The sequence below is a fragment of the Musca autumnalis genome, unplaced genomic scaffold (genome assembly GCF_047663935.1).
Source record: "Musca autumnalis isolate F117 unplaced genomic scaffold, ASM4766393v1 scaffold_1, whole genome shotgun sequence".
Taxonomy (NCBI): domain Eukaryota; kingdom Metazoa; phylum Arthropoda; class Insecta; order Diptera; family Muscidae; genus Musca; species Musca autumnalis.
Window position 1 is genome coordinate 284111923 of NW_027411644.1, and position 18509 is coordinate 284130431.

The 18509-nt window shown below is 37.8% G+C and overlaps 2 protein-coding genes across 2 annotated transcripts; both read left to right on the forward strand.

Annotated features, from left to right (window-relative positions):
- Positions 1-343: 343 nt before the first annotated feature.
- LOC141389654 (fat-body protein 1-like) lies at positions 344-6191 on the forward strand. Its single transcript, XM_073961493.1, has 4 exons — positions 344-561; positions 644-795; positions 1452-2354; positions 3787-6191. Exons 1-4 carry the CDS (start codon positions 456-458, stop codon positions 5995-5997), a joined length of 3372 nt encoding a protein of 1123 aa, XP_073817594.1. The 5' UTR covers positions 344-455; the 3' UTR covers positions 5998-6191.
- Positions 6192-11232: 5041 nt separating this feature from the next.
- On the forward strand, positions 11233-17074 carry LOC141389655 (fat-body protein 1-like). Its single transcript, XM_073961494.1, has 4 exons — positions 11233-11398; positions 11479-11630; positions 12125-13027; positions 14876-17074. The coding sequence occupies exons 1-4, from the start codon at positions 11293-11295 to the stop codon at positions 16934-16936; spliced, it is 3222 nt and encodes a 1073-aa protein (XP_073817595.1). The 5' UTR covers positions 11233-11292; the 3' UTR covers positions 16937-17074.
- The last annotated feature ends 1435 nt before the right edge of the window (positions 17075-18509 follow it).

The following is an 18509-nucleotide window of genomic DNA, read 5'->3' on the forward strand; positions in this document are numbered from 1 at the left end:
TTAGAGCGCCGAACAATCCTACTCTGGCTAAAGTGTTTGTCTCTACGGACATGTGGCGATTTCATCACACATCTTCTCAACCTAACCTAAAGGGGATACGATTTTACTTTTTGTACGTCTGTAATTGTCAAAATTATCAATTCATTGTCCATTGGAGCGCACTTAACAACTGGGAATGGGGGAAAATGCAATCGAAATCGTTGCTGGCTTATCACTGTCGTAAATACTGTAGTAATGCAAATCAATCGAAAACAGTAATAAAAAAATATTCCACAATTGCCAAAAAACAAAATATGGTTATTAACCTGATGATGATAACAATTTTCGAAGATGATACTCTATGGACTAGTCAGTAGCCGCAGGGTATAAATAGGAAATTTCGACAGCTGAGAAATGTAGTCACTTCAAGTGTTTACAACGTTTGAGTGGTGGGCTCCCTATAGTAAAGCGAGAAGATGAGAAATATTTTAGTAATTTTGTGTATAGTCGGCTTTGCCGCCGCTGGTGTGATTATCGATCGTCCAAGGCTAAATTTAAATGTAGTTCAAGGATCACAAAATGGTAAGAGAATACTTTTTGTTTTATTTTTTAAATGAAAGTTCTAATTATCCTTTTCCTTTTTTTTTTGCAATGCTTCATGTAGGTATTGGCCGCCTGTATACCATGTCCAGAGATGAATTACTTCGTCAGAAATTCATTTTAGATATTTTCCGACAGGTTGATTTGCCATTGGAAGATCGCCTCCTCTTGGAGATTAATATTGATGGTGTTACCGATGAAAATATGTATATGGGGGTAAGTGGGATTGACGAAATGGCACAGTGGTCTTCCCATTTATAAATGGAAGATCCCTTAGGGGCCAAATACATATGGTCCGTTGAGTGTCGCTTTACAACAACCACATGAAAACTTCGAGAAAAAACTTGGCATCACTTACACATTTTTCATGTGGTTGTTGTTGTTTTCAACGCGCTACGCGTCTCACAACGGACCTTAAGGCCTCTGCACATACGGCGCGTTGAGCGTTGCGTTACAACAACCACATGAAAACTTCAAGAAGAACCTGGGCATCACTCACACATGTTTCATGTGGTTGTTGTTTTCAACCCGCAACGCGTCGCACAACGGACCGTATGTATTTGGCCCATTATGTTTTGGACCCTTAAGCTGGAAACATATCCTTAAAGGCCGCGACTCAACGGACCGTATGTACAGCGGCCTTCAGAGGTATTTTATGTTTTGAAGATCCTCATGCACCAACCGAAATCGGTCCGTTGAGCGTCTGTATACAACAACTCCATGAAAACTTCAAGAAAAAACTTGGCATCACTTTATGATATTTTCATGTGGTTGTTGTCCAGGGCGTTAAAGGTCTCGACACATCGGTCCGTTGAGTGTCAAAGTATTTGCTATGAAATATTTTAATCCTTACAATACATCCTTCCTTACAGCCCCTTGACGATGATATGCTAATGGTGTTGGATTTGATACGTAACAATCGCATCCTAGACCGCAACGTACTGTGTTCCTATACCAATGAAGTGCATTTACGCCAACTTCTAGGACTCTATCGTCTATTTGTTCGTTGTCGTGATTTCCAAAGGCTGCAAAAATTGGCGGTTTATGCTCGTCGCTATGTTAATCCCGTGCTCTTTGTAAATGCCCTAACATTGGCCCTGCAAGATCGTGCCGATACTGAAATGTTAATTGTTCCAGCTCTTTATGAAATTTTACCCAGATATTACCTCGACGATTCTGTGATACGCACTGTGGAGAATTTGGAAAGAGATACTAACCAAATTGGAACGGTTGCTAAAAATGATGTGTCCGTGCGTCCCGGCCTATTCGATCTTATTCAATTGCGTCGCAATGCCAAACAAAATTTCAATCCATTTTTCGGTGGTAATGGAGTTGGTATTTTTGATAAGTCCCAACTGTGGTTGCCATGGCGTGATCTGCATCAACAATTGGCTATGCAAAAGGCAGGCGCCATGGGTGGCAATCGTCTGATTATGTTCGATCAAAACAAAGAGAACATGTCACTGCGTATTATTCCCATGGGCAATAGCCAAGGTCACTTATCGGAAGATATTGGTTTGAGATCATTCCTTAATATTTTACTGGATGAACTGGTTGTGGAACAGTCGCGTGCAATGAAGAATTTGGATCGTGATGTGATTACGAATGAAGAACAAGACTTGGGGCGGCGATCAACATTCCTGAATCGTGAAAGAAATGTACTGGATCGAGTGGAACCAGTAAGACGCTATGAAGATGAGGATGTGATGTTTAGAAATCGCGATAGGGTGGAACCTCTAAGACGGGATGATATTATAATGAACCGAGGAGATGTGGTAAGTTGGATATATAAACAACTCTACTTTATCCTGACAAAGTAGATATTGTGTCCAAACAATGCGGATAAAGTATCTTATTTATCCAAACAATATGGATTATATATCTACACCATCCAAACAGGCTAGATAATGTATCTGTACCATCCATACAATGTGGATAATGTATCTACACCATCCAAATAATGTAGATAACTTATCCACACCATCCTTACAATGTGGATAATGTATATACACCATCCAAATAGTGTGGATAATGTATTTACTTTATCCAAACAATCTACGCCATCCAAACAATGTGAATTGTCTATATACACCATCGAAACTGGCTGGATAATGTATCTGCACCATCCAAACAATGTAGATAATGTATCCACACCATCCTAACAATATGGATAATGTATCTACACCATCCTAACAATATGGATAATGTATCTATACTACCCAAACAATGTGGATAATGTATCTACAAGTTCCAAAGAATGTAGATAACGTATCTACACCATCCTTACGATGTGGATAATGTACCTACATCATCCTAAAAATGTGGATAATGTATCTACACCATCCAAAGAATGTAGATAACATATCCACACCATCCTTTCAATGCGGATAATGTATCTATAACATCCAAACAATGAAGATAGTGTATCTAAGCCATCCATAAAATGTGGATAATGTATCTACACCATCCTAACAATGTGGATAATGTATCTACACCATCTTAAGGATATAGATAACGTATCTACACCATCCTAACAATGTGGATAATGCATCTGCACCATCCAAACTGTCTAGACAATGTTTCTGTGCCATCTATGCGATGTAGATAATGCATATACACCATATTAACAATGTGTATAATGTATCTACACCTTCCAAAGAATGTACGTATCCACATTACCCTAACAATGTCGATAATGTATCTACACCATTCAAACAATGTAGATAATGTATCTATGCCATTCAAACAATGCAAATTAGGATGATTATGTATATATGTATACCATCCAAACAGGCTAGATAATCTATCTGCACCATCCTTACAATGTGGATAATGTATCCACGCCATCCTAACAATGTGGATAATGTATCTACACCTTCCAAAGAATTTAGATAACGTATCCACACTATCCTTACAATGTGGATAATTTATCTACACCATCCTAACAATGTGCATAATGTATCTACACCATCAAAACAGTGTGGATAATATATATACTTTATCCATACAATGTGGATTATGTATCTACACCATTCAAACAGGATAGATAAGGTATCTGCACCATCCAAAAAATGTGGATTATCTACGTCATGCAAACAATGTGGATAATGCATCTACATTATCCAAATATCTTAGATAATTTATCTATTTTATTATCTATTCAATATATGTCTCTTAAAACGTCTCTATAAATATTTCTTTCAACAGAATTTACCATTCAGACGCGATATGGATGTACGTGAGACTCGTCGTGACAATGATATACTCATGAATCAAGATATACCAATTAGACGCCTAGACAACGATGATGATGAACTAATGCGAAAGAATCGGGGATATGTTGGTAGTAACAGATTAAATTTACTTAACGGAAAAAAGGGTTATGAAGGTATTTTGAATCGCGATATGAATGAAGATGTCGGAGTGAATAGAAATCTTGGTATTGAGAGAAATTTTGACGTGAATAGACGCCTAAATATTGATGATGATGATGAACTGACGCGACTGAATCGGGAACATGTTGGCAGCACAAAACTCGGTCTGCTTTATGGTAAAAGGGGTATTTTGAATCGCGATAAGAATACAAAGTACGATGTTAACCGAGTGCAAATGGATAGAAATCTTGAAATAGAAAGAGATTTTCAAGCAAATAGATTTATGGGAGTGAAGAGAAATTTTGGTATGGATAGAAATATCGATGTGCAAAATCGTGAAAGGGACGAAGATCTTCCATTGAAGAGAAATCTTGATATGGATAGAAACGTGGAAATGAATCGAAATCTCCGAGTGGATAGAGAAGACAATGTGATGTATCGTAGAAACTACGACAATGACTTACCCACTACATCCGTGGATGATGACCGTTTGCTACATGTCAGCGGCAGAAGATTAAATTTACTCAACAGTAAAACTCGTAATGTCCCCCTGAATGAGATATTGCAAGGCGAACGGACTGATGAAGTACGACGTATTCCACGTAGTATTGATCGAACGACCGGTGATGATAGACGACAACGCATGGGTCAATTAATTTTGCATCACTTGCAACAGTTAGTGGCACGTCTAAATGTTGAACATATCTCACAACAACAAAATGTTGGCCGGGTCAGTCTGTTGAAAAATACCAACAATATGGATGTAAGGGAAAATCTTGGCCATTCAGTGGTGGACAATGTAAGGGACCAAATGTTGACGAGACAACGTACTATCCAAGGTAGTAACAACATTGTGGACAACTTGAATTTCAATGTGAACAGAATCCAAGGAGGACGTTTGGACAACTTCGATTTAACTTTGTTGGAAGATTTCCATTTGGATGAACGCACAAGAGCCGTGGTTATTGAAAAAATGCAAGAAATTTCCAAACGTCTTGAGACAACCCTTGAACAGACCATAACACATCTTAGTGAACGTCAGCTGCACTACAACAAACTGGGACTAGATGATGAAATCATTGTTCGCGAAATCGATCGTTTGATTTTAAATGAAATCTTACAGGAAATTGTTAATCTCTCGGAATATGTAGAGGGTGGTCAAATATCGAAAATTCTTGAGACTCCCATTACCCAACTGCTGCTACGTTACACAATCAATACCATTGAGCGACAAATTCAACAGCTAAGAAGACCACGGAATTTGGATGAAATTGCCTTTGATGGAGTGACCATTAACAATGTGAAAGTGGATGATTTCCGTACCTATGTGGAAGAAGTTGATGTGGATCTAACAAATCTGCTCAATACAAGGGATGGTGGCTTAGAAAAATCACAAAGAACTGTTATTGGTCGTATGCCTCGACTCAACCACAAATCATTTGCCATTAATCTTGATCTCACCTCACAACGTAATCAGCGTGTTGTTGTACGCACTCTATTGGTACCCAAATTTGATGCCTTGGGCCGTGTGATGACTCCCGAAGAACAACGCCGAAATGCCCTACTTCTAGATATTGTTGATGTGGATTTGACAACTGGTCGTAATGTCATTAAACGTAAATCCCGTGACATAACTTGGACGGGACGTGATGTTACTACCTACTCGGAATTATATGAACGTGTTATGCGCGCCATGCAAGGTAATGTTGATTTAACCATGAATCCTTTGTTTGGCCAAACAACCCTTTTGCCTCATCGTCTTCTGATACCACGTGGTCGTGTTGAGGGTCTTGCCATGCAGTTACTGGTTATCATCACACCTGTCGATGACAACATTCAAGCAATGAGAATAATGTCCGACGAACATCGTCGTGATGTAAATACCCGTTTCGGTTTTAATTCTCTTCTTTTAGATGACCTTCCCTTGATTTATCCCATGGATCGTGACCTTATTGATTTCCAGAAATTGTTAAACCTACCCAATGTTAGTGTAAAGGACATACTCATTTATCACGAGGATAAAGTGAAACGTCTTCCACAATAAGATGCTGCTCGGAACTACTGTGAATGTTTTAACTTCGACTTAAATGCTGGCAATTATCGGACCGGATCATTGTAACGAACTGTTTCCTGAACTGAATTCCTATATATCTGTATAATTTTATTAGTATATACTGTTATTGTATTTTTGTATAAATAAATAAATAAATTTTAAATGCAATTTTTTAGAAAGAAAAATGTGTGGCGTTAAATTTTTGTGAATAGGTCTTGGTTAGAGCATTTTTTACGAATTTAAGACTACGTTTATATTAGAGTTTTTTGTCATGATAAACAACTCTACCACGATTTATTTGACGTAAAATGTATGAAAACAAAACAAACATACGTCAAGTTCCATCGGGCAACTCCTTCAGAAATCTCCGTCACAAAAGTTCAAAAATTGTATTTAAGTGCAGTTTAAGAACAGTTCGAAGATCATTTTGAAGCTTTATTTGTTGTTGTAATTGTTGTAGCAGTTTATATATGTTTGCATATGTCGTTATTTTATTGATTCGGCTCTGCCTCCAACTCCATAGTCAGGAAGGACTACATGTGGATAGGATCGGTCTATAGTGAGAGTGCAGTTAGGAGAGTTGAAAAGATGCGGACCTGTGCCACAGGCTAGACAGATGTTTTACACGGTGTCATCGATCCTTGTCCTATAGGAATTCAGACGGCTGCACCATCCAAAACTACTCTGGTTTGACGTGGCAACTGACTCTCTTCAGCTGCGATAGAAGACGGATGTTCTCCAAAGATCGCATTCACACGATAGTTGTTTATGTCATCTACGACTGTATCCGTGTGAAAGCTATTTAAACCTGATTGATGGGCTTGTTGATCTAGGGAGTTCTCTTTTGTAACGTTGGAGCTTTCTTTCCAGATCAAGAAGATACATCCTTTCATGCCTTAGGATATACTGTACATTTATATGGTCCACTGAAAACATGAGGAGGCACCCTGTTGCAGTTCTCAGGGCGGCATTCTGACAGAATTTGTCAATCCCATTGCAATTATATTCGCGGACCCTATTGGTGCCGCATAGCTTACCACAGACCGACCTATCGCCTTGTATGTGGTTAACAAGGTTTCTTTAACTGCACCCCCAACCTCGCCGCCTAGGGACTTGAGGACCTTGATCTACATTTCAGCTTGTCGCATATAGCTGTGAATATGCTGTCGAATGTGGCTTGTGGTCGGATTTCTGCTACCATCAAACATGACATTCAACTTAGTTCTCACCTCTGCCGTCAATGTGGTGAACAGAGTGGCCGTAGATTTAGTGGAGGATATTTGCATATTCCTGGTGTAGTAAGATCATTTAAAAAGGAGTTCAGCCTTTTACAAATGACATCAGGGAAGGTACTTACAATCGTCCGCATACGTTATGATCTCAATGCCATATGGAGGAGGCCGGAATAGATGAGAGGTATAGGTTAAAAAGTTCCAGATATATCACCCTACCTTGAGTAACTCTCTGTTTCACTCTACGGGACTTCTGCTTCTTGTTCCTGAAATCCTCGTACGACTGACGTCATGTAATTGATTATCCAACGTTTCAAACTCGACCGGAGGGTACTTAACGTCCTCCCAAAGAGCGTGGAGTGCTTGACAGTATCAAAGACTTTTGATAAGTCAAGCGCCACCATCACTATTCTATCACACTGCTTTCTCTGGTTAGGTCCTCGACTAATATGTGTGGAGATGTTGTTGTTGTAGCACCATGAAATCTACGTAGAAATATAGGCTTGATGCTGAGTTGGAAACACTATGATTTCGGGGCAATCCGGTACGTAAGTACCCGCTGTCGTGGGATTGTGTGGATATAGCTTGCAGTGCTGTTGTCGTGCTGTGCAGGATCCGGAACACATGCTGATACTGGGGAGTAACGTCGCAAGAGGCGAATAAACCGAAATCGGTCGGTACGATTAACGTTTGCTGGCATCCTTGCTCGTCTTCAGTAGCAGGACCACCCTTCCCATTTTCCACACTTTGGGAAGTTTGAGAACTTTAGTGAAATACTCGATTTACGGCACATCCATAAGTTTAAGGACGCAACGCTTTGGATGAATTAGCTTTCCTGATAACATTCTTAACATCGGCAAGAAGAGATCGGTAGTATTCTTTTCGCCCTATCACTCGCGGGTGCTCCACAAACTGTCGATTGAAACGACTTGGACAACTCTTCGGACAAACGTGACTGATGGTCTTCTGGAAGAGCACATAGTGGACATAGTATAAGAAAACCTGGTGCCCATCTATAAAAAGACCTTGTGGTCTTCTATAAAAAGACCTGGTGGTTTCTACAAGAAGATATGGTGGTCTTCTATAAGAAGACATGGTTGTCTTCTACAAGAAGAGTGGTGGTCTTCTATAAGAAGGCATGGTGGTCTTATATAAGAAGACATGGCGGTCTTCTACAAGAAGACCTGGTGGTCTTCTATAAGAAGACCTGGTGGCCTTCTATAGGAAGACCTGGTGGTCTTCTGTAGGAAGACTTTGTGGTCTTCTATAAGAAGACCTTGTGACGTTCTTTAAAAATACTTTGTGGCCTTCTATAAAAAGATTTTTTGGGGTCTTCTATAAGAAAACCTTGTGGTTATGTATAAGTGGTCTTCCGCAAGAAGACCAAGTGGTCTTCCGCAAGAAGACCAAGTGGTCATTTATAAGAAGACCTGGTGGTCTTCTATAAGAAGACCTGGTGGTCTTCTACAAGAAGACCTGGTGGTCTTCTATAAGACGACCTTATGTAATAATTGTTCCACAAACATCCCATACGGGACAAGGGAGACTTCTCTCATATCAATGAGTGCACCCATTAGTTCATATTAGCTCAATGATATGGGACCTACAGTTTATCGCCGAGTCCGAACGGCGTGTCTTAAGACACCACTTTGTAGAGAAGTTTACATGGCTGAAATACTCAGGAAATGTCGCCAACATTACTGAGGGGTATTTTGCCACCGTTGAAAATTTTGATGCTGACTGGCCGGGGAATCGAACCCACGACCTTCAGCGTGCAATGCGGGTGTGCATACCATTGCACCACGGTGGCACCCAAGCTTATGACTTTCTATAAAAAGAACTTGTGGTCATCTATATATATATACATACATACACAATCTGTGTATGTATGTGTGCTGTTTGAATAATATGCCAAACAATTTTAAAAACAATCGAATTCAATGATTTTTAAATTTGTTTGTAGAACATTTGTATGGAAGAAATTCGTCAGCTTTGCATTGAAACATACATTTTATTAAATCCACAACTCAATTATGTGGAGAAACCTTGACACTTCATTCATTTTTCGTGTTTTTTATAAAATGCTCAAAAATGTATTGTAAACAAACCCACTTGTTGCTTTTGTGTTTACTAATTTTGACGTTTTAGGAATTCATGAAAAAAGGGTTCTATAGATTATTTTCATTTAAATCTACCTCTTTACTTATACCATGCTTGTGGTTATTTTTAAACTACGTATAAACTATTTTTAAATTAATTTATTTCCCCGCAGGGTATTTAAAAATGTATAAATGTATTTGTGAAAAAGGTTTGTATTTTTGTATTGCCAATACTGGCATTTGTAAACGCAGGGTTAGATTACCATATAGGCAACGTTTGTTCCATAATAACCTGAATAATTGTATGTACTACATATTTTTGCTAGAAAGGCGTTTCCGTACCTTAGTATAGCGTATGAGTATTACATACATGCGTGTTCAATATTAAACATACGTCGTCATTAAATTATCTGTTTTTTATTTCCCTTTGTCTCTTGAAAATCCTATAAAATGTTCGTATATAAGATGAGAACCGATTTGAAAATTACCAAAAAGGCCGTAAATCATGCAAATTCAAATCAATATTTGCAGCAGTCAATAAATAAATTAAAATTATACACAAATGTCAAGAGATAATTAAAATGAGTGATAAATCATTTTAATATATTTTCGTAAATGATTGAAGCTGTCCATAAAGCGGCCCATACACTATCAAATTGGCTTGTCTAGCCGATGAACTCCTTCTGTACGTGTGCGCTTGATAAGTGTGTAGCAAAGCATTCAATCAGCCTTCAATCTGCAACCGAAATCTTCAAATTTTCCTCTAAAAAACAATGTTCCTTCCTTGCAATGCTTTTTGACCATTTTAAAAATAAACCATATTCATCGGATTGACTGGGGTTCATTTTGAAAATCAAAACTATTTTGATTTTTCTCAATCCATAAAATTCACACACACATTCACATGTTTTGAAAAATGTACACATACTACTACAAATATTGACATCAAAATTTGATAGTGTATGGGCCGCTTTACATTCCTACATCCCAGCCAGCATTTGGAAGATTGTTTTTTCAAAAATCACATTGAGGGGTCATTATAGAGTCCTTTTGGTGATCAAAAAATGATTAAGTCGCTTGTATGATCAGAAAGGGACTCGAAAGTGACACCCTGTAATAGTCCGGTCAAAATAGACATGCGTATATAGGAATTCCTACATATGATGAATGTACAGTCGGTTTTGTTAGATTACCATGATCATTGTATGAATAATAGGGTGACCCAAAAAAAAAAGATAACAAATTAAAGACCTACCGCTATTTGTTCATTTGATCCATAAGAGAGAAGAAAGGTTAGAGACAAAATCTGTTGATAAATTTAAAATCCTCATCGGTTTGACAATGGGCCGAAGAAGTAAAGTAGAAAATATCTATTTTTGAATTGTCAAGCATAAAGTCCATAAAAAATTTTCAATAAAACTAATTAGGACGGGCCAACAACGCGGACCGGGGTTTGCTAGTTAATAATAAATTTAGATATAACTTCCTCCAGAAAAATGCAGACTAGAGCGCTCAACGTGCCTACTTGCCACTTCAGCCATTGTCCCTACGGACATTTGGCGATTTCATCGCCCATCTTCTCAACCTAACCTAAAGGGGATACGATTTTACTTTTTGCACGTCTGTAATTGTTAAAATTATCAATTCATTGTCCATTGGAGCGCACTTAACGACTGGGAATGGGGAAATGCAATCGAAATTCTTGCTGCTTATCACTGTCGTAAATACTGTAGTAATGCAGATCAATCGAAAACAGTAATGAAAAAATCTCCCACGATTGCCAAAAACAAAATATGGTTGTTAACCTGATGATGATAACAATTTTCAAAGATGATACTCTATGGACTAGTCAGTAGTCACAGGGTATAAATAGGGAATTTCGACAGCTGAGAAATGTAGTCACTTCAAGTGTTTACAACGTTTGAGTGGTGGGCTCCTTATAGTAAAGCGAGAAGATGAGAAATATTTTAGTAATTTTGTGTATAGTCGGCTTTGCCGCCGCTGGTGTGATTATCGATCGTCCAAGGCTAAATTTAAATGTAGTTCAAGGATCACAAAATGGTAAAAGAATACTTTTTGTTTTATATTTTTCATGAATTTTCTAATTATTCTTTTCCCAATCTTTGCAATATGTCATGTAGGCATTGGCCGCCTGTATACCATGTCCAGAGATGAATTACTTCGTCAGAAATTCATTCTAGACATACTCCGACAGGTTGAGTTGCCATTGGAAGATCGCCTCCTCTTGGAGATTAATATCGATGGTGTTACCGATGAAAATATGTATATGGGGGTAAGTGGGATTGACGAAATGGCACAGTGGTCTTCCATAAAAAAACCTATTTATAGACGGAAGATCCTTTAGGGGCCAAATACATACGGTCCGTTGAGTGTCGCGTTACAACAACCACATGAAAACTTCGAGAATAAACTTGGCATAATTTACACATTGTTCATGTGGTTGTTGTTGTCTCACAACGGACCTTATGGTTTTGGACCCTTAAGCTGGAAACATATCCTTAAAGGCCGCGACTCAACGGACCGTATGTACAGCGGCCTTCAGAGGTATTTTATATATTGAAGATCCTCATGCACCAACCGAGATCGGTCCGTTGAGCGTCTGTATACAACAACCCCATGAAAACTTCTAGAAAAGACTTGGCATCACTTTATGATATTTTCATGTGGTTGTTGTCCAGGGCGTTAAAGGCCTCGACACATCGGTCCGTTGAGTGTCAGCATTTGCTATGAAATATTTTAATCCTTACAATACTTCCTTCCTTACAGCCCCTTGACGATGATATGCTAATGGTCTTGGATTTGATACGTAACAATCGCATCCTAGACCGCAACGTACTGTGTTCCTATACCAATGAAATGCATATTCGCCAACTTCTAGGACTCTATCGTCTATTTGTTCGTTGTCATGATTTCCAAAGGCTGCAAAAGTTGGCGGTTTATGCTCGTCGCTATATTAATCCTGTGCTCTTTGTAAATGCCCTAACATTGGCCCTGCAAGATCGTGCCGATACTGAAATGTTAATTGTTCCAGCTCTTTATGAAATTTTACCCAAATATTACCTCGACGATTCTGTGATACGCACTGTGGAGAATTTGGAAAGAGATACTAACCAAATTGGAATGGTTGCTAAAAATGATGTGTCCGTGCGTCCTAGCCTATTCGATATTACTCAATTGCGTCGCAATGCCAGGCTGAATTTCAATCCATTTGTCGGTGGTAATGGAGTTGGTATCTTTGATAAGTCCCAACTTTGGATGCCATGGCGTGATCTGCATCAACAATTGGCTATGCAAAAGGCAGGCGCCATGGGTGGCAATCGTTTGATTATGTTCGATCAAAACAAAGAGAACATGTTACTGCGTATTATTCCCATGGGTAATAGCCAAGGTCACTTATCGGAAGATATTGGTTTGAGATCATTCCTTAATATTTTACTGGATGAACTGGTTGTGGAACAGTCGCGTGCATTGAAGAATTTGGATCGTGATGTGATTACGAATGAAGAACAAGACTTGGGGCGGCGATCAACATTCCTGAGTCGTGAAAGAAATATACTGGATCGAGTGGAACCAGTAAGACGCTATGAAGATGAGGATGTGATATTTAGAAATCGCGATAGGGTGGAACCTCTAAGACGGGATGATATAACGTTGAACCGAGGAGATATGGTAATTTGGATATATATAAACAACTCTAATTTATCCTGTCAAAGTGGATAAAGTATCTGCTTTATCCAAACAATATGGATTATATATCTACACCATCCAAACAGGCTAGATAATGTATCTGTACCATCAATACAATGTGGATAATGTATCTGTACCATCAATACAATGTGGATAATGTATCTACACCATCCAAATAATGTAGATAACTTATCCACACCATCCTTACAATGTGGATAATGTATCTATAACATCCAAACAATGAGGATAGTGTATCTAAGCCATCCATAAAATGTGGATAATGTATCTACACAATCCTAAGGATGTAGATAACGTATCTACACCATCCTAACAGTGTGGATAGTTATATACACCATTCAAACAATGCAGATAATGTATGTCCACCATTCAAACAGTGAGGAATTTGCACCTACACCATCCAAACAGACAAGATAATGTATCTGAGTCATCGAAACAATGTGGATAATGTATATATACCTTCCAAACAATGCGGATAATGTATCTACTTTATACCCCAATAGAAAGTGTCTTCAAGACAACATTGATGACTCGTGCACGACATTTCCATTTCGTTCACGACTCTTTGCAGACAGCCCTTTGGGATCGTTGACGACTTTTTCAAACAAGTGTCCCAGTATTCATGCACGACAACTTGGGCGACAGGGTAAGCGAAGCTGTCGCCGACGACGACTTCGAAGACAAAAACCCTACTTTTCGTTAACGATCCTTTTGCAGACAATGTCTTGTAATATGTCACCAACGACCCTCCTAAAGAAAATTTAATTTACATACATAAATATGTTTTTAACATTTTTTATTTTATTAACATACAAAATATAACATTTTTGTACATATAAAAATATACTACATAATATAAAAGCGTTTCCGCGGCAGTGTGGTCTATAGTGCAGAACGGACCAAGACTCCATTTAGCAACAACTCCTAGGACAGCAACACCTTTTAGGCAAATTCTGCAAATAATAAAACATTATGCGCAATATTGTGATGTATAAATATATGTATGTCATTTATACACTTATCTTTAATTGCTTCCACGATCGCGTTCCACTATAATAGACTCCAAATTAAAACTTTTAATTCTATGTTGATTGATTCATCCTATGTTAAAGAAACAAACAAAATCATTGTTTTAAAGTTCATATGTACGTCAGTCTATTTCTATTTCTCACTTACCTCCACCTGTTTAGAAAAATGTCGCGAATTTTTATTTCAAACTGCAATGTTTGACCGATTTCAGTCGTATTGAAATATTAACAATTCCTAGATATGTGTACAAATATGTCATAGCATATTTTGTTTGATAATTTTTGTTTTTTTTTTTCTGGTGACACATTGCAAGAAATTGTCATGCATCATGTCGTGCACGACAATTTCGGAAATTTCATCAACGAATCGTCGACGAAAATGTCATCGAAGACTGGATTTTCTATTGGGACAATGTGGATAATATATTTACACCACCCAAACAATAAGGATAGTGTATATAAAACATCCAAACAATGTGGATAATGTATTTACAACATCTAAACAATGCTAGTAATGTATCTACTTTATCCAAACCATTTGGATAATGTATCTACACCATCCAAACGTAATGGATATTGCATCTGCACCGTTCTAACAATGCAGATAATATATCTAAACCACCCAAACAATGTAGTAAATGTGTCTACAACATCCAAAGAGGCTGGAGAGTATATCTACATTATCCAAACAGCTTCGATTTTGTATCTAGTATGTTTATAGGCAGATAACTTATTAAAATTACCTTACTCCCATACAATGACTCTAAAACATTTCTTTCCACAGAATTTGCCACTCAGACGCGATATGGATGTCCGTGAGACTCGTCGTGACAATGATATACGAATGAATCAAGATATACCAATTAGACGCCTAGACCGCGATGATGATGAACTGAATCGGGAACATGTGGGCAGCACAAAACTTGGTCTGCTTTATGGTAAAAGGGGTATTTTGAATCGCGATACGAATACAAAGTACGATGTTAACCGAGTGCAAAGGGATAGAAATCTTGAAATGGAAAGAGATTTTCAAGCAAATAGATTTTTGGGAATGAAGAGAAATTTTGGTATGGATAGAAATATCGATGTGCAAAATCGTGAAAGGGACGAAGATCTTCTATTGAAGAGAAATCTTGATATGGATAGAAACGTGGAAATGAATCGAAATCTCCGAGTGGATAGAGAAGACAATGTGATGTATCGTAGAAACTACGACAATGACTTACCCACAACATCAGTGGATGATGACCGTTTGCTACATGTCAGCGGCAGAAGATTAAATTTACTCAACAGTAAAACTCGTAATGTCCCCCTGAATGAGATTATGCAAGGCGAACGGACTGATGAAGTACGACGTATGCCACGTAGTATTGATCAAACGACCGGTGATGATAGACGACAACGCATGGGTCAATTAATTTTGCATCACTTGCAACAATTAGTGGCACGTCTAAATGTTGAACATATCTCACAGCAACAACATCTTGGCCGGGTCAGTCTGTTGAAAAATACCAACAATATGGATGTAAGGGAAAATCTTGGCCATTCAGTGGTGGACAATGTAAGGGACCAAATATTGACGAGGCAACGTACTATCCAAGGTAGTAACAACATTGTGGATGTTATGCGAGGAATGGGTCAAATAAATCGAATGGAAAACTTGAATTACGATGTGAACAGAATCCAAGGAGGACGTTTGGACAACTTCGATTTAACTTTGTTGGAAGATTTCCATTTGGATGAACGCACAAGAGCCGTAGTAATTGAAAAAATGCAAGAAATTTCCAAACGTCTTGAGACAACCCTTGAACAGACCATAACACATCTTAGTGAACGTCAGCTGCACTACAGCAAACTGGGACTAGATGATGAAATCATTGTTCGCGAAATCGATCGTTTGATTTTAAATGAAATCCTACAGGAAATTGTTAATCTCTCGGAATATGTAGAGGGTGGTCAAATATCCAAAATTCTTGAGACTCCCATTACTCAACTGCTGCTACGTTACACAATCAATACCATTGAGCGACAAATTCAACAGCTAAGAAGACCACGGAATTTGGATGAAATTGCCTTTGATGGAGTGACCATTAACAATGTGAAAGTGGATGATTTCCGTACCTATGTGGAAGAAGTTGATGTGGATCTAACAAATCTGCTCAATACAAGGGATGGTGGCTTGGAAAAATCACAAAGAACTGTTATTGGTCGTATGCCTCGCCTCAACCACAAATCATTTGCCATTAATCTTGATCTCACCTCACAACGTAATCAGCGTGTTGTTGTACGCACTCTAATGGTACCCAAATTTGATGCCTTGGGCCGTGTGATGACTCCCGAAGAACAACGCCGAAATGCCCTACTTCTAGATATTGTTGATGTGGATTTGACAATTGGTCGTAATGTCATTAAACGTAAATCCCGTGACATAACCTGGACGGGACGTGATGTCACTACCTACTCGGAATTATATGAACGTGTTATGCGTGCCATGGAAGGTAATGTTGATTTAACCATGAATCCTTTGTTTGGCCAAACAACCCTTTTGCCTCATCGTCTTCTGATACCACGTGGTCGTGTTGAAGGTCTTGCCATGCAGTTATTGGTTATCATCACACCTGTCGATGACAACATTCAAACAACGAGAATAATTTCCGACGAACGTCGTCGTGATGTAAATACCCGTTTCGGTTTTGATTCTCTTCTTTTAGATGACCTTCCCTTGATTTATCCCATGGATCGTGACCTTATTGATTTCCAGAAATTGTTAAACCTACCCAATGTTAGTATAAAGGACGTACTCATTTATCACGAGGATAAAGTGAAACAACGTCTTCCACAATAAGATGCTGCTCGGAACTACTGTGAATGTTTTAACTACGACTTAAATGCTGGCAATTATCGGACCGGATCATTGCAACGAACTGTTTCCTGAACTGAATTCCTATATATGTATATGTATAATTTTATTAGTACCCAGTCAGCATTTTTTGAAAATTTTAATCAAATTCGAGTCTTTTTTGATCCGACTGCACGATTAAAAAGCTAGAATATGAGCTCATTTTCTGATCATAAATGACTCCTTTGTCGGTAGGAAAACATAACCTCAGGCGACTCTTCTAAACAAATCACAAATGAGTCTTTTTCGAGTCGTATTTCAATCATTTATTGGTGTTTTGTTGATTAATTTCGGACCCTTATTCGAGTCTTTTTAGAGTCATGTTTATAATCATTTATGAGTCTTTAGGGAGTCATTTATGAGTCTTTTTGTTAGACGAAATAAATTAAAAAATTTTCTTTTTATTCTTCTTTGTTTCTTTCCTTTGTTTTATAGTCTTTTCTGCTTTGTTATGTCTTTTAATTATCCTTTATGTTGCTTGGTGGTTAGTATACTGCTTCTTCATTTCACTTGGCAAAACCTGTTGTGTTGTGTTTGTCTGTACCTTTAATATTATACGTTACATTTATATCAAAATTTTGTAGAAAGTGTATATGAGAATTTTATTTTTTTATTTACAACCAAATAAAAATAAAACAAAGCAATCAGTTTTTTATCACCTAACTGTTCAAAATATGATCAGAGTATACATAATTATAATCACTTTTCAAACACCTGTATGACCCTTTTTTGATTAAGCATTTTTCAATCTTCCAGATGATCAAAATGTGACAATAAATAACAAAAAATTGTCACATTTTAAACACCTCAATGATTTATTTGTGATTGCTACACATTTGTTGTTGTATTTTAAATTGAACTCTTTTTAATCATTACAGGGAGTCACTTTCGAGTCCCTTTCTGATCACACAAGCGACTTAATCAATTTTTGATCACCAAAACGACTCTAAAAAGACTCCTCAATGTGATTTTTGAAAAAACAGTCTTCTAAATGCTATCTGGGTATATACTGTTATTGTATTTTTGAATAAATAAATAAATTTTAAATGCAATTTTTAAAAAGAAAAATATGTGGCCTTCCATTTTTGTGAATAGGTCTTGGTTAGCGCAATTTTTACGAATTTAAGACTACGTTTATATTAGAGTTTTTTGTCATGATATACAGTTCTACTACGATTTATTTGACGTAAAATGTATGAACACAAAACAAACGTACGTCAAGTTCCATCGGACAACTCCTTCGGAAATCTCCGTCCCAAAATTTCAAAAATTGTACTTAAGTGCAGTTTAAGAACAGTTCGAAGATCATTTTGAAGCTTTATTTGTTGTTGTAATTGTTGTAGCAGTTTCTATATGCTTGCATATGTCTGAACTCCAAGTTCAGGAAGGACTACATATGGTCCATTTTGAGAGTGGAGTTAGTAGAGTTGAAAAGGTGCGGACCTGTGCCACATGTTTTGTACGTTGTCATCGATCCTTGTCCTATAGGAATTCAGACGGCTGCACCATCCAAAAGTAC

Bases quoted from the DNA above. Each gene is read 5' to 3' on its own strand.
- LOC141389655 (XM_073961494.1), top strand. From the start codon at position 11,293: ATGAGAAATATTTTAGTAATTTTGTGTATAGTCGGCTTTGCCGCCGCT. The intron at 11,631-12,124 runs GTAAGTGGGATT...CCTTCCTTACAG, and splicing joins ATGAAAATATGTATATGGGG to CCCCTTGACGATGATATGCT. The intron at 13,028-14,875 runs GTAATTTGGATA...TTCTTTCCACAG, and splicing joins CGTTGAACCGAGGAGATATG to AATTTGCCACTCAGACGCGA.
- LOC141389654 (XM_073961493.1), top strand. From the start codon at position 456: ATGAGAAATATTTTAGTAATTTTGTGTATAGTCGGCTTTGCCGCCGCT. The intron at 562-643 runs GTAAGAGAATAC...TGCTTCATGTAG, and splicing joins AGTTCAAGGATCACAAAATG to GTATTGGCCGCCTGTATACC. The intron at 2,355-3,786 runs GTAAGTTGGATA...TTCTTTCAACAG, and splicing joins TAATGAACCGAGGAGATGTG to AATTTACCATTCAGACGCGA.